General features: G+C 40.8%; 1 protein-coding gene across 2 annotated transcripts in view; it reads right to left on the reverse strand.

Annotated features, from left to right (window-relative positions):
* The window catches only part of LOC126248910 (fizzy-related protein homolog), a 125173-nt gene that overhangs the window by 60458 nt on the left and 49957 nt on the right, over nucleotides 1-14758 (reverse strand). For both annotated transcript variants that reach the window (XM_049950388.1, XM_049950389.1), the window contains exon 7: nucleotides 2505-2729. In XM_049950388.1, the coding sequence (XP_049806345.1) occupies nucleotides 2505-2729 (225 nt within the window). The remainder of the gene's footprint in view (nucleotides 1-2504; nucleotides 2730-14758) is intronic.

A 14758-nucleotide genomic window follows, 5' to 3' on the forward strand; every position in this document is an offset into this window, starting at 1 on the left:
TGGAAGATGACAGATTTGCACCCTCCCATCGGCATGATGAAGAAGGTATCGGGATTCATCAGACAACGCAACACGCTGCCACTGTGCCAACGTCCAGTGCCGATGGTCACATGACCATTTCAATCGTAGTTGCCAATATTGCGGTGCTCATTGGCACATGCACAGTTCATCTGCGGCGGAGGCCCATCGTTAGGAGTGTTTGGTGCACTGTGTGTTCAGGCACATTTGTATTCTACCCAGCATTAAAGTCAGATGTTACGTCCACTACAGTTCGCCGCGTGTCCTATTTCACCAGCATGCACAGCCTACGACATCCGACATCTGTAATTTGAGGTGGCTGCCCAATCCCACATCATCTGGACATGGTTTCACCCTGATTTCGCCATCTGCTGAAGATACTCACCATAGCACACTTCGAACACCCAACATCTCATGAAGTTTCCAAAATGCTCATGCCAAGCCTCCACGCCACCACAATCTTCAAACTCAGATTGTGCACTTTCGCAACACTACACCAGACAGCATGCACAATGGTACTACATGCACTGTGCATATGTCTGACGCAATCATTCTTCACCACGTGATGCTGCTATCGCCTGGATGGGTTTATATCGATAACAAGTCAGTGGTCATAATGTTCTGGCTGATCAATGCATTTTGTTATTGTAACATCCATCACAATATGAGGACTGTTTTAAGATTTTAGGAAACAATGGAAGAAAAACAATTTTTTGTCACATATCTTTTTGTTGTTTCTCCAAATAGCATTTAAAGTTTATAGACTTTTGCATGAATTCACACAAATTATGATAACTTTTTTTTTCTTCACACTGATGTTGATACGTCAAAAAGAGGGTTTTGGACAGATTCAACAGCTTCCTGAGAAGACGAAAAAATTACTGCCCATGCATTTTATATATTGTTGAAGGAAACAAGGAGTTTTTTGGTGATAAATCAGGTGAATGTGGGCAATGAGACATTAATTCCATGTTTTTCTCTGTCAAATAGTAAATTGTTTGAGGTGCTGTGTGACAGATGTATTGTCATGATGGAGAATGATGGGACATTTTTTTGCACCATTCAGCATTAACTGGTCACAAATTCTCCAAAGCAATGTTCATGAAATGTCCAGTGTAACCAACAAAACAAACATTCATTATCCTGGAAATGCTTCGCAAACAAATAACTTTCGTTGGTTTTGATTCATCCGAGAACTCCCAAACAGTTGGTTGCTGCTTAATTTCCTGCTTGAACAAATCCAAGTTTTGTATTCTGTTACCAGTTTGCCTACGGATATATCATTTCCTCAGTAAAAGTTTTTGAGCATTCCCTTACACCAACTGACAGGAGCTCTATCTGCCTATCTCTCTCTCTCTCTCTCTCTCTCTCTCTCTCTCTCAACAGATCTTTCTCAAAGGTAAATATTCATGTAGAATCAAATGTACTGTATCCTTCAATATACCTACAGATGCCTAGATCTCATGTTATGTTACAAGCCTATTTTCTTCAATTTTGTGTGTGTGTGTGTGTGTGTGTGTGTGTGTGTGTGTGTGTGTGTGTTTTAACAACCGATTTAGGTCGACCTTCACAAAATTCATTGATGACAGAAGCATGATCGCAACAAAATTCTGCAAACCATTTGTGAACAGCTGTGTTCTTTAGGCGATTGATTACTAAAATGATGAAAATTGCAATCTGAAGACATTGTTGTAGAGTCAGATCTTTACAAGAAATTTTAAAAGTTATCCAATGAAAATCTTTACATGAAATTGCCAACTTTTCACAACATTGTTTCTTTAAATGTTCATTTTAAACAAGTGACTTGGCCAATTCATGAGCTTATTGTTTGAACAATAAAAAATAACAACAGTACTTTCACACCAACAGTTGCATCCAATGATTGAGTGTAAAATTTAAAACACAACTCTCATATTACAACAGTAACATCTGTCCTGTGAATTTAATGCCATTTATAGCACATTTCTTTCATTTTTGTCTCCATTTTCTTCTTACAGCTGTTACATGCCAACTATTCTTTTTCTGCTAAATCTCAGTCTGAAAAGGCGCTTTGTATTTTTGTATGCAACCTTTTCCTACTTTTCAATTTTTTCTCATCTTCTAATTTGTCATGGGCAACCACTTATTTATAATCAGTTAATGATTATCAATAAAAATGCCACTCCTTATAATGGCCAACAGCCAGCATCTGACACCTTTAGTACACAGTAAAACATCCACAACCATCCTTACATAACATGCTTACCTCTAAATACACCTTCGTTCACTTCCTTCTAAACTTTGTTGCTACTTTAGAAGAAAGTGTCCACAGTTGATGAACTCCAATGGGAGATTGGACTTCTACCTCTGAAATAATCAGTTCTTTCTACATTACTCAGTGTATGAGAGGATCCACAAGCCCAGAAATTATTTTAAAAATTCAATGAAACAAAAATTAAATTAGTTTAAAATTTCATAAAATTAAAATTAAAGCATCTTGAAGTTACCTCCTGCCTATGCCCTACAAGCTTTTTCTCTGCTACAACTCCAGGGGTACGCACATCACGTTGCAGTATCAGTCTATCTCTGCTACCAGAAGAGAGGATGTCACCATTCCAAGCAAGAGCACCAACTCTAGCAGAATGTCCCTGCATCTTGTTAACTTGTTTGTTAAGACTGACATCCCACACTTGAACATATCCATGATGCGTGCCAACAGCTACCAGATTACCCTGTACAAATATACAAGTAAATAAAACGTAAATTTTTTACTTCAGTAAGTGAGATTCTGAGAAATGCTATAATTCATGGTAAGGAATTAAAGGCTATTTATGGTGGTTCAGGAAAAAATATGCAATTACATTTTATTCATAGCATAAGTTATGTACATAATAAAACAGCAACATGAATAATATGTGATGAAAATAGACATAAAACTGATAATCCAGAGGTCACTAAACAAATGGGGCGAGCGGGCACAGGCGCACACACACATACGCATGTGCACGTGCCACGTGCACTCTCTCTCTCTCTCTCTCTCTCTCTCTCTCTCTCTCTTCTTTCACTTTCTCCCCCCCCCCCCCAAAAAAAAATGAGGTCTGTTCAAAAAATTCTGGAACATTCATAATTGTATGCCAATGGTGTGTTGAGGTTGGCATCCCTGAACACACCTGTGTTTAATGTGTAACTGCCGGAAGTTTCATTGCTGTATGTCTATTAGTTATTGTGCTTGTGCTGTACTGATTAGAACGTTGCGTAGCAATAGACCAGTGGTTCCCAACAGGTGTTCCGCGGACCCCCAGGGGTCCGCAAGCTATGCCAGAGGGGTCCGCAAGATGCTATTAGAATAAAAAATACATTAAATATATTTCATATGATAACAGATTTTTTTGTTTTGGCAGTTTGTTGAGCAGTTTTAAGCTCAATATTTTTTCAATAATGAATATGTCAAATGTTTTTTCTAAGTACCAAAAACAGAAATGTATAAAAAGACTCTTAATTTGGCTTTTTTTAGGTACTTGATACTGTGATATGACAAGGTACCAATCATGCTCGATGAGGGGGTCCTTGAGAAAATTTTGTTGGGAACCCCTGCATTAGACGATCAACACTTCTGCATTAAATTTTGAATGAAACTCGAGAAAATCTTTACAGAGGGACACCAAATGATGCGGGAAGACTACGGTTGTGAATGCTTAAGCCATATGTGGTGCTATCAATGGTTCACATGGTTTAAAAATGGCCAGATGGAAGTTAAAGATGATCCTCATTCAGTACGCCCTTCGACATCTACCGACAATGCTCATATCAGGAAGGTCAACAAAATTATGTGTGCCAATCGAAGACAGACTGTCTGAGAGATTGCAGAAGAATGTAACATTTCATTTGGATCATGTCACAAAATTCTGACACAGCATCTTCGAACGCATCATGGTATCACGAAGTTTGTCCCACGGCTCATGAGTTAAGACCAGAAAGATCTTTGCCACGCAATCTGTGAAGTACTTTTGGATCGCGCAGATGAGAATGAGATGTTCCTTAAGCGAATCATAACTGGTGATGAGATGTGGGTCTACAGTTCCGCAGTTCTGATGGGTTAGGAAAGGTTCTCCAAAAAGCTCATCAGGTCAGGTCAAATGTCAAAGCCATCCTGATAGTTTTCTTTGACTTTGAAGGATTAGTTCATAATGAATTCATGCTCCAGGGACAAACTGTTAATCAATGCAACTATCAGGATGTGTTGCGACGCCTACGAGAAAATGCAAGAAGGAAACAGACTCAAATGTGGTGAGACAATTCATGGTTTTCTCATCATGATAATGCACCCACACATTCATCCCTGTTGGTGCATGACTATTGCACAAAAAACAAAATCACTGTGCTGCTTCATGGAAATTGGTATATGTGATGAATATATGCTGACAAACAAATGATTACAGTTTCAGAAAAATTGGACGATTTATTCAATAGAAACAGCTTCACCAATTTAGCAAATCAATGCATTCATTGGTCGACCTCTGGCCTTTATGCAAGCAGTTATTCAGCTAGATATTGACTGATAAAGAGTTGTTGGATGTCCTCTTGAGGGATATCGTGCCAAATTCTGTCCAACTGGCATGTTAGATCATCGATATTCAGTGACGGTTGGAGGGCCCAGCAAATAACACTCCAACATTCTCAACTGGGGAGAAATCTGGTGATCTTGCTGGCCAAGGTAGGGTTTGGCTAGCATGAAGACAAGCAGTAAAAACTCTCACTGTATGTCTAGGTGTGCATGATCTTGCTGAAATGTAAGTCCAGGATGCCTTACCATGAAGGGCAACAAAACGAGGCGCAGAATATCATCGACATACCACTGCGGTGTAAGGGTGCCACGGATGACAACCAATGGGGTCCTGCTATGAAAAGAAAGGGCATCTCAGATTATCACCCCTGGCTGGGGGGCCATATGGTGTGCAACACGTTGCTATCCCACTGTAGCCAAGGGCATCTTTAGACATGTCTTCACTGGTCATCAGGGATCAATTCAAAGTGGGACTCATCACTGAAGACAATTCTATGCCAGTGAACAACTTTTCAGGCTGAAGACATGTCTGGAGACACCCCGGACAGTGGTGGGATACCAACCTAACTGACGCCCGCCATACAGCCAGATAATTAGGAGCGATGGTCTGGGGTGCCCTTTCTTTTCACAACAGGACCCCTTTGGTTGTCATCCATGGCACCTTTACAGCACAGTGGTACGTCAATGATATTCTACAGCCTGTTTTGTTGCCCTTCATCGCAAGCCATCCTGGGCACACATTTCAGCAAAATAATGGCCACCCATGCACAGTGAGAGCTTTTCTACAGCCTGTCCCATGCTTGCCAAACCCATCCTTGGTCAGCAAGGTCACCAGATCACTCAGCAATTGAGAACATTTGAAGCATTACGGGCAGGGCCCTCCAACTGTCTCGGGATTTTGACGATCTAACATACCAACTGGACAGAATTGGCACATTCCTCAGGAGGCCATCCAACAACCCTATCAATCAACGCCGAGCCAAATAACTACTTGCAAACGGGAATGAGGTGAACCAACATGTTAGTGACTTGCTCGTTTTCTCTTGAATAAATCATATTTTCCTGGAACTGTAATCACTTTTTGTTTGTACATGTACATCACATCTACCAATTATGGTCCCACTCATTCCTTCATGCTGCATTCTAACACACCCCCCCCCCCTTCGTGTGTGTGTGTGTGTGTGTGTGTGTGTGTGTGTGTGTGTGTGTGTGTGTGTGTGTGTGTGTAGCCTCAGGTGCTAGTCCCACAAGATATGCAGAAGAATTTCTGATTATAAATCCCTCTGAAGAAATATGACATTACTATGTGGATTAAGGATGGAAGAGACCCACCACGGTTTAACAACAACATTCAGAAAATGCTGAAAAAAAAAGAGACTGTTGCACTCTTGGTTAGAAAAAAAAAAAAAAAGATTCTGATATGTTGACAGGAAAAAGTTGGTAGAAATTCGTGTGTCGTGAAAGATTGATGTGCAAAGCACACTATAACTTCCAATGTCATACATTAGCAAAAGATCTTTCCAAGAATCCTAGAAATGCATGCATCGTGAGAGAGTGATGCCGAAGCATACCATTCCACTGCCATACATTACCAAAAGATCTTGCCAAGAATCCTAAAAAATTCTGGCCCTACATAAAATCGCTAAGTGGATCTATTCAGTCAGACAAAGAAACAGGAATCTCTGGCACTGAAAAGCAACTGAAAGAGTTAAAAAAATAGGTCCAAATGGAATCCCAATTTGGTTTTACAGTGAGTACTCCTTGGCACTGACTCCATACAGTTTTTTTATCGTGAATCTCTTGTCCAGTGTGGAGAGACCCAAGTGGCTCGGAAAAAGTGCAGGTGGCTCCTGTGATTAAGGAAGGTAAAATAATGAACCCACAAAATTATAGATCAATATCCTTAACACTGTTTTGTTGCTGAATCTAGAAAGAAAAGCGTCTACTCTTAAATCAACACAGATTTATAAAGCATCACTCACACAAAACTGAGCTTGCCCTTTTCTTGCACAGTAGCTTGTGAACAATGGACAAAGGGCAACAAGCAGATCCCATATTCAAATCCTTCTGGAAAGCATTTGACTCAGTGCTACATTGCAGACCGTTAACAAAGGTTTGAGTGTATGTAACTTCTGTCTCTAATTACCGTGCTGTCGACATGATGTTAAACTCTAATCTTCTTTCCTTTCATACTTGAGTGCTTTGAAGATTTTTTCAGTAATACAACCCAATAGGTTGTCCTGGATAGTGAGTGTTCATTGGATACAAATGTCGTACAGTCGCTCGTGTTCTCTATATACATAAACAATCTGACAGGTAAAGAGAGCAACAATCTGCAAATGTTTGCTGATGATGCAGTAGCATATGGGGAAAATGTCATCTTTGAGCGACTGTATGAGGATACAGGATGAGTCTGATAGACCTTCTGTATGGTGTGATAAATGGCAGGTTGTTCTAAATATGGGAAAATGCAAGATACTCAGATGAGCAGCAAAAAAATTTCTCTAATGTTCACATACATTAGTAGCAGTGTGGGTGCCTGGCACAATCATGTTGATTAAATATCCACACAGAACTCTTGGGCAACCCATTCTTTAGTACTTTTTGAGTGTGGATCCCACCAGAACACATTAATGGAGGAAACTGAAGCAATTCAGAAGCCTGCTGTTAGATTTGTTACTGCTAGATTCAATCAACATGCAAATACTACAGGAAAGCTCTGTGAACTCAAACGAAAATCCCTGGAGGGAAGAAGACATTCTTTTCATGAAATAGTACTCAGAAAGTTTAGAGAACCAGTATTTGTGACAGACTGTACAATGATCCTACTGCCAACAATATATATCTTGTGTGAGGACCACAAAGACAAGATAAATCAGGGCTCTTACAGAAGCATGTAGGAAGTCATTCCTCCCTTGCTCTATTTGTGATTGGAACAGGAAAGTAAATGACTAAAAATGGTTCAAATGGCTCTGAGCACTATGGGACTTAACATCTGAGGTCATCAGTCCCCTAGAATTTAGAACTACTTAAAACTACCTAACCTAAGGACATCACACACATCCATACCCGAGGCAGGATTCGAACCTGTGATCGCAGCGGTCGTGGGCTTCCAGACTGAAGCGCCTAGAACCGCTCAGCCACTGCGGATGGCACTAAAAATGGTAAAGGGTACCCGCATCATACATTGTATGGTGGCTTTTGGAGTATGTACATATATGTAGATGATGTTTTAACGTTAGCAGAGAGGTACAGGCAGAAGTGGAAGGGATCCGTGGGGGCCAGTCATGAGATATGCATTGATAGCTTAGTCAGTAACAGCATTGCCCACAAAAGGTAAAGGTCCCAGGTTCACATCCTAGACCTGCACACAATTTTACTCTGCCAGAAAGTTTCAAAACAGTGCACAGGCCTCTGCAGAGTGAAAGATTCATACTGGTAGTTGAAGTGGTTGTCTTCCTTTGGATATAGTTGCTAAGGAGTAGTTAATAACAACTGGCATTAAATGTGGAAACAGATTCATAAGTTAGAGTACACATATATCAAAATGTCAAACACACAATCAAGTCCAAATCTGCAGGCAGTGTTGCCAATGAAGTACAACACGTAGCACTGGAATCAAGTTTCTTACTGACGCCAATGTACAGTGAGAACTGATCTGACTTGCTGGATGGGAAGTGCAGCTATTTATACAAACATCAAATATTCCTGAATGCTGTTATTTACACAAACATTGAATATTCCAGAACATAAAAACCTTACAAACATAAGATATTTTAAGAACCTTTCAGAAATGGTAAATACTAAATAACAAATAAACAATGGATGTCGGGTTTGAACTGGCAACTTGCAGCACGTCAGTCAGTAATGCCAACCACTACACCACACTTCATGCAACACAGCTCAATGCTCCCTCTCCTGAAGAAATAGTGACAGTTCTCACTGGATCCAACAACAGCACCCTGGACCTATATCTTGTCAACTGTCTTCTGAATGGCAGTGCTTGCACATACTTGAGTACTGGTCACATTTCAACATCGTCTACACTATGATGAGCACTGACGCGAGCCCTTCTCATGAAAGCTTCACAATTTCTGAGCAGGTCTTCAGTTCCTTGAGCTTCCCATCATTGATCTGTGCCTCTGGATTATAGAACGGCTTCATACAGGGACATGGAGAACATCTCTGTGCTTTCGTCTTCTTAATGAAGGGCCAGAATCCTGGAGTTCCTATGTGAGATTCAACAATTGGCAAATGATATGATACAGAGAGAGTAGAAGTTTAGTAACTTTTCCGATAGGCTCACTTCCTATATAGGTGTAAAAATCCATACGAAGTCTCCCAAGCTGCATCTCACTGGCCAGTGCTTGGCAGTATACTGCTCTCAGTCTTGCTCCTGGGCATACAGCATCCTTGTGTGATCCAACTGTCTTCCTTCTTTGGTCCTGGTCATGAGGCGTTTCACATAGTCATCTAGACTATTATCCGATTGAAACGGAAATAGTGTATCCATTGTCATTTCGGTGTTGCACGGGTGCAGCAGAAAGAATGCTATGAAGCCTGTAGTGTCTTGCCTTGCTGTGTTGTATGCAAATGTCAAGGTGGGTACTGCATACCAGTCTCTCGGTTTGACATCAACATACATTGAGAGCATATCTGCCAACATATTACTGAAGAATACTGGGAGGCCATTCATCTATGGATGGTAGGCAGTTGCCATCCTGTGAAAGATGGGTGTCACAATGTGAATTTAACTCTGAGACTAGCCTCAACTGAAAAACTACAATCAGAGATCATGACACAAAGAGTGTTCTGAGCTTCAAAATGATGTCTTCTACAACGAACTTTGCAATTTCTGGAGCTTCAGCAGTTTGCACAGTTTTTTCTTGTTTAAATTTGAAATGATCTGTTGTGCTCTGGTGGTCATAATATGAAACAAAACAGCTGTCAAATGCAAGCCAGGAATTTATACAACCACTGCAGTCTGGTGTGACACATGAAAGTGGCGCAGCTGAGCTGCAGCAAATTTAAAACCAAAACCATTTGTCAACTTTGGGAACCTCCCCGACAGGTTGATTCCAATCTGGTGTAATGACGATGCTACTGCTGGGATTCATACCAGAAGTCCTACAGCACTTGCTTCTGCCATTGGCATTGGCTCAAATTTTTATGTCTGCCTGGAGTGGCAAACAAGTTGCACGCAAGATCTGATGGCCGAGAAAAGATTAGTCTCAAAGTAAGGTGGCAGCGATCAGGAAGTTTACTTATCTTTATTCTCCACACTGAAGCAGGCTCTCATAGCAAGTAGCTACATAATTAAGTTCACAATACAATTAACAAATCCACAGTGCAATCCAAATCGTAACTAAGTTCAAAGCCCAAGGTTGTCATATAAGATCTATACAATAACACTTCAATATTAACACAGCTAGCGAGCAACAGCGAGTGGCCGTGGCCTCAGGTCTGTGCTCCTGTTATATCTTGCGGCCATAGAGGGAGCTGCAGGCAAGAACTATTGAATGGCACGACTTCTTCAGCCAGAGATAACACCATGAACCTCCGGCGGCCACGACGTGAAGCTAAGGCCAACCACTGGGCATATGCAGTCGGGCTGAGCAATGACAGGGCGCGCAATTCAGTTAGATCCGCGGACATAGCACAAATAGTGTCTAACAAATTTGTAGAGACCTGGCCTGTAATACCTGCATCTGACTCTGTCTAGAGTCTTCAAGAATTCTAGGTGATCAGATGTTGGAGCATTGAGGAAGTATTTCAGGATCGCTGGCTGCAGATGTGATCTAGGATGAAGACCAACCATTTCCACTACATCAAATGATAGCTCCTCTTACACATTGTTCCATTTATTAATTGAAATCCTCCTTTGCTCAGTACCTCCTCCCTCAAGGCTTCTACAGTTTTCAGCAGTACTGGGTCTCCTCTCTTTTCAGCAAAATGTCATTTAACACAGCAATGACTGAGACTTCATGCACACTACTGTGTTCTGCCAAAGGATTCCTTGAGAGGCAGTTGAAGTCCTTGTGTTTGCATCTGATTCTATATACCACTGCAACGTGATACTCCTGAAGCCTTGGTGCTCATCTTGCCAGTCGACCCGATGGATCCTTCAGGCGAGTAAGCCAGCACAGAGAATGGTGATCCGTAACGATGGTGAATAGTTTGCCAAATAAATACTGCTAGAACTTGTTGATGGCCCAAACAACTGCAAGGCACTTCTTTTAGGTTGTAGAGTAGTTCACCTTAGACTTAGAGAGTGCTCTAGAAGCTTCTATCACCTTTTCAGCAACTTCCTGAATTTATAATGGAACTACCCCTATCCCAAAACCACTAGTATCGGTGAAAAGCTATGTACTGACATTCTCGCATAAAATGTAAAATTGGTGATGATATTAGCACCTCTTTAAGGACAAGGAAAGATCAACCTTCCACCTTGCCGCATAAAAAATTGGTGTCTCCCTGCAGTAGTTCTCGCAAGGGACACACCTTCATACAGAAGTCCTTAATGAATCACTTGTAGTAAGAGCGCATTCCAAGGAAACTTCTCACATCATGAATGTTTGAGAATTCGGAAAATCAATGACTGCTATAATTTTTTATGGATCGGGATGGCCTCCTTCACCATTCACTAGGTGCCCCATAATTTTTATTTCTTGGGTGATGAAGAGGCAGAGTCCTGCAGTCTGAACACGCTTCAACACAACTGTCAGGTGGCTTAGACGTCCTTCAAATGTCTTTGAAAAACGACAATATCATCCTTACAGCAAAGACACGCCACATCATCAAATTAAGGGGTTGTCCATCACTAGTTCAACGGTAGCTGGAATGTTACAGAGTCCAAATGGCATAACTATGAATTCATAGAGGCAGTCAGCAGTTATCATGCCAGTCTTCTCCAAGTCAACCTCATTAACCTCAATTTGCTAGTATCCTCTCTGCATGCCCACAGTTGACAAAGACTTTACTCCTTTCCAGTATTCAAGGGTGTAGGAATGGATAAAAATATTTCTTCATAATTTTGTTCAGTAATCAACCAGAAATATGATGTGCCATCCGTCTTCTTCACAAGGCCCACAGGAGAAGACCAAGGACACACTGAGGGTTCAAAGATGTCATCTTGCAGCATCCACTTCCTCCTGGATTACCCACCATTCAGCTGATGACACACTATATGAGCAGTGGCTAACTGGCGATGATTTCCAGTGCTGATATGGTGTTTTACCATGGGCCACTTGGAGTTTCCTTTCTCTACTCCAGACATGAAATCATCCAAAAATTGTTGCAGAGTGGCTATCACTCACCGATATTGTTCATTGCAGGCCAGACCCTATTGGCAGTTACTGTTCCGTCTGTGGTACTAGTGGAGCACAATTCTCTATCGATGACACAAATCTGCTCTTTCTGGACTGGGCTGGATGTTCCTACACAGTTATCTTTGGGAATGAGTTGTAGCTAGTCATGAGAATAATCAAAATATTCTCCTTGGCCACTTCAATGTTTATGATTTTCACTTGCAAATTTAACTGAGCATCTCTATTAACAACGGGCACTCGTCTCATAGTTGATGGCAGGGTCACAATGTCCTCAACAGCAAACAGACACCCAGAGCAAAATTTGTTATATGTGCTTCTTGGAACACTTTCGTCAGTCTGGTGCTCCGATCTTCCACAGTTTATGACTGCTTGTGATACATGGAACAAATCCCACCTGAGAATAACATCAAGACTACATTCTGTTAAAATGAGAAATTTGAAGGGCTGTATTCTGTCATTCACAGTAATTGTTGCAGTACATGTGCCCGTTCGCTGGATGTATTTCCCATTTGCAACTTTCAGCCTATCGATTTCATATCGCAGAACATAAAGTCTCCTTTAGCTGGCCTTCTGCCTCTGCAATAGCGAACAACACGTCCAGGGCATCCACAGTGGAAATTCACTGCCGTGTCATCCTCCAGGCTCTAAATACCTGTTCTTTTATGGGGCATTATACTTGGCACAGGACTTGGTTGTAACTGTGTCAATCTGGTGCAGGGACATCATCTGTTGGCTGTGGCATACATCCGAGTTGACCATGTCTTCCTCCAGGCATGTTTGGCTGGTAGTGGAGATTGGTTCTAAAGATCAATAACAGCTTTCTTCAACACTCACTATTACCTCCTGACATATGGGGTTGACATTCATGGCTGCTATCTCTCATCTACTCAGTCTCACATATTTGGCTGCCATACACTGCTACATCTCTTCTCTTACTATCTGGTGTATGAGAGAGGGAGCTCATGGTGGTCTCTCACAACTGCTACAGGGACCACATTGGGAGTCCGTCATTCTTATTTTGTACAACACATTTCTATAGCATTTCTTCAATTCGCTTGCACCACTTGATGTTTGCTTTGTCGCTGTACCTTTCTTTACCACAAGAGCTTGGTACATGTCCTCTGTGATTCCTTACACTAAGTGTGAGATTTTGTTGGCTTCTGTCATATTCGGATTCGAGATTTGGCATAGGACCACAACATTCTGCATGTATGGCTGTGTCGTTTCCCCATGATGCTGCTCCTATTCTTAGGTTGTTCTTCCCCTAAGCAGACTTACTGCTGAGTGTCAACAAACATTTTCTTCAGTTTGGTATGGACTATGTCTCAGACATTGTGAATTGTGTTTTATTCATCTCATGACATACATTTGCAATCCATTTGGTTTGCATACAGGAGACATGTCAAAATTTTATAAAACAATTACAATGATTTTTACATTAATAAATAATAGCACTATAATAAATAACAACACTATAAGGATAACACATTGTACCCAGCTCAAATTTCCGAATGAATTCATCAACTGAGTAATAAAACTTCAGTATCAGTACCTCATATAGCTTTCTTTTAAGTGAACCTAGATTCATCTGCATCAACTTGTTCCCTTTTACTTTATTACAAATTTTCATTCCCATATATTGAGGTCCCTAGGCATACAGTCTGTGGTGGTGGGTGGGGAGCATAAAATTTTCTTTGTTTCTCGTATCATGTGAATGGACAAAATGGTTTCCCTCAAATAATTCATGTCTGGTGTACAAAAATATAACATTGAGCTTCTCTTTGTTGTTCTCAAACAACTGCTGGGCTGTGCCATCCAAGTACACATTTGTCGAACACATCATGTCATCCCATCTGTTGTACTTTATGACTTGGTCGAATCCTTTCAGTCATTTCACTGGGACCTGACCAGTGTCTCCAGGAAACACTGATGGTTGCCTGATGTGCAGCTGACTTACTGCTGTTTTGGAATCCATCTGTCACCTGAATATACGGCTTTTAGGAGTGATGTACTGCTTGCATTCCAGTTCCTGTTGGTGTAGGCAACAGCTTTTTGTTGCCTAATTAGGACCATGGTGATGTGGATGTTTTGAAGCTCCCAGCATCTCTACCAAACAATATCACATCAATACCACAATCAAGTCCAAATCCGAAGGTAGGGTTGCCAATGAATTACATCATTTAGCACTGGAAGCACATTAATTTCTGACACCAACGTACAGCCAGAACAGATCTGACTTACTGGATGGAGAATGCAGCTATTTATATGAACAATGGATATTTCATAATGCTGATATTTATACAAACATAACAAACATAAGATATTCAAGAACCTTCCAGAAATGATAAATACTAAATAACAAATAATTGTTGGTGGTTTGGTCTGAACTGGTGACCTGCAGCACTTCAGTCATCAACACTAACCACTACGCCACTTCATGCAATACAGCTTGCAGTAGTATTTCTTGAACTTGGTAAACCATGAATTTCAGATTATGAAGGAAAGAGGAAAAATGGGTGCAGCCTATAAAAATAAAAGAGAAAGAAAATAGAAACTATGATTTTAAGGTTTATATTTTACATATGCCTTAAAGTATAAACAGCTGTAGCAGCACAATGAATTACACGTAGAAAATTATAAAATGAGATTTGTGGAGCATTTGATGGAAGCCTTGGCAGAAGTGACTAATTTCACAATAGTTACTGTTTTGAGTAAATTAAAGAATCAATACTCAACTAGTTTCTCTTTTTTGAAGAAATAGTGTTTAACAGTCACATTTTTGAAGTGTGCCAAGACTATTCATGGTTGCATCACAATGAAGCAAGAACTGATTGATGTAAAATTTCATTGTTCTTCTAACAAGTGAATC

The sequence above is a fragment of the Schistocerca nitens genome, chromosome 3 (genome assembly GCF_023898315.1).
Source record: "Schistocerca nitens isolate TAMUIC-IGC-003100 chromosome 3, iqSchNite1.1, whole genome shotgun sequence".
NCBI classification, from domain to species: domain Eukaryota; kingdom Metazoa; phylum Arthropoda; class Insecta; order Orthoptera; family Acrididae; genus Schistocerca; species Schistocerca nitens.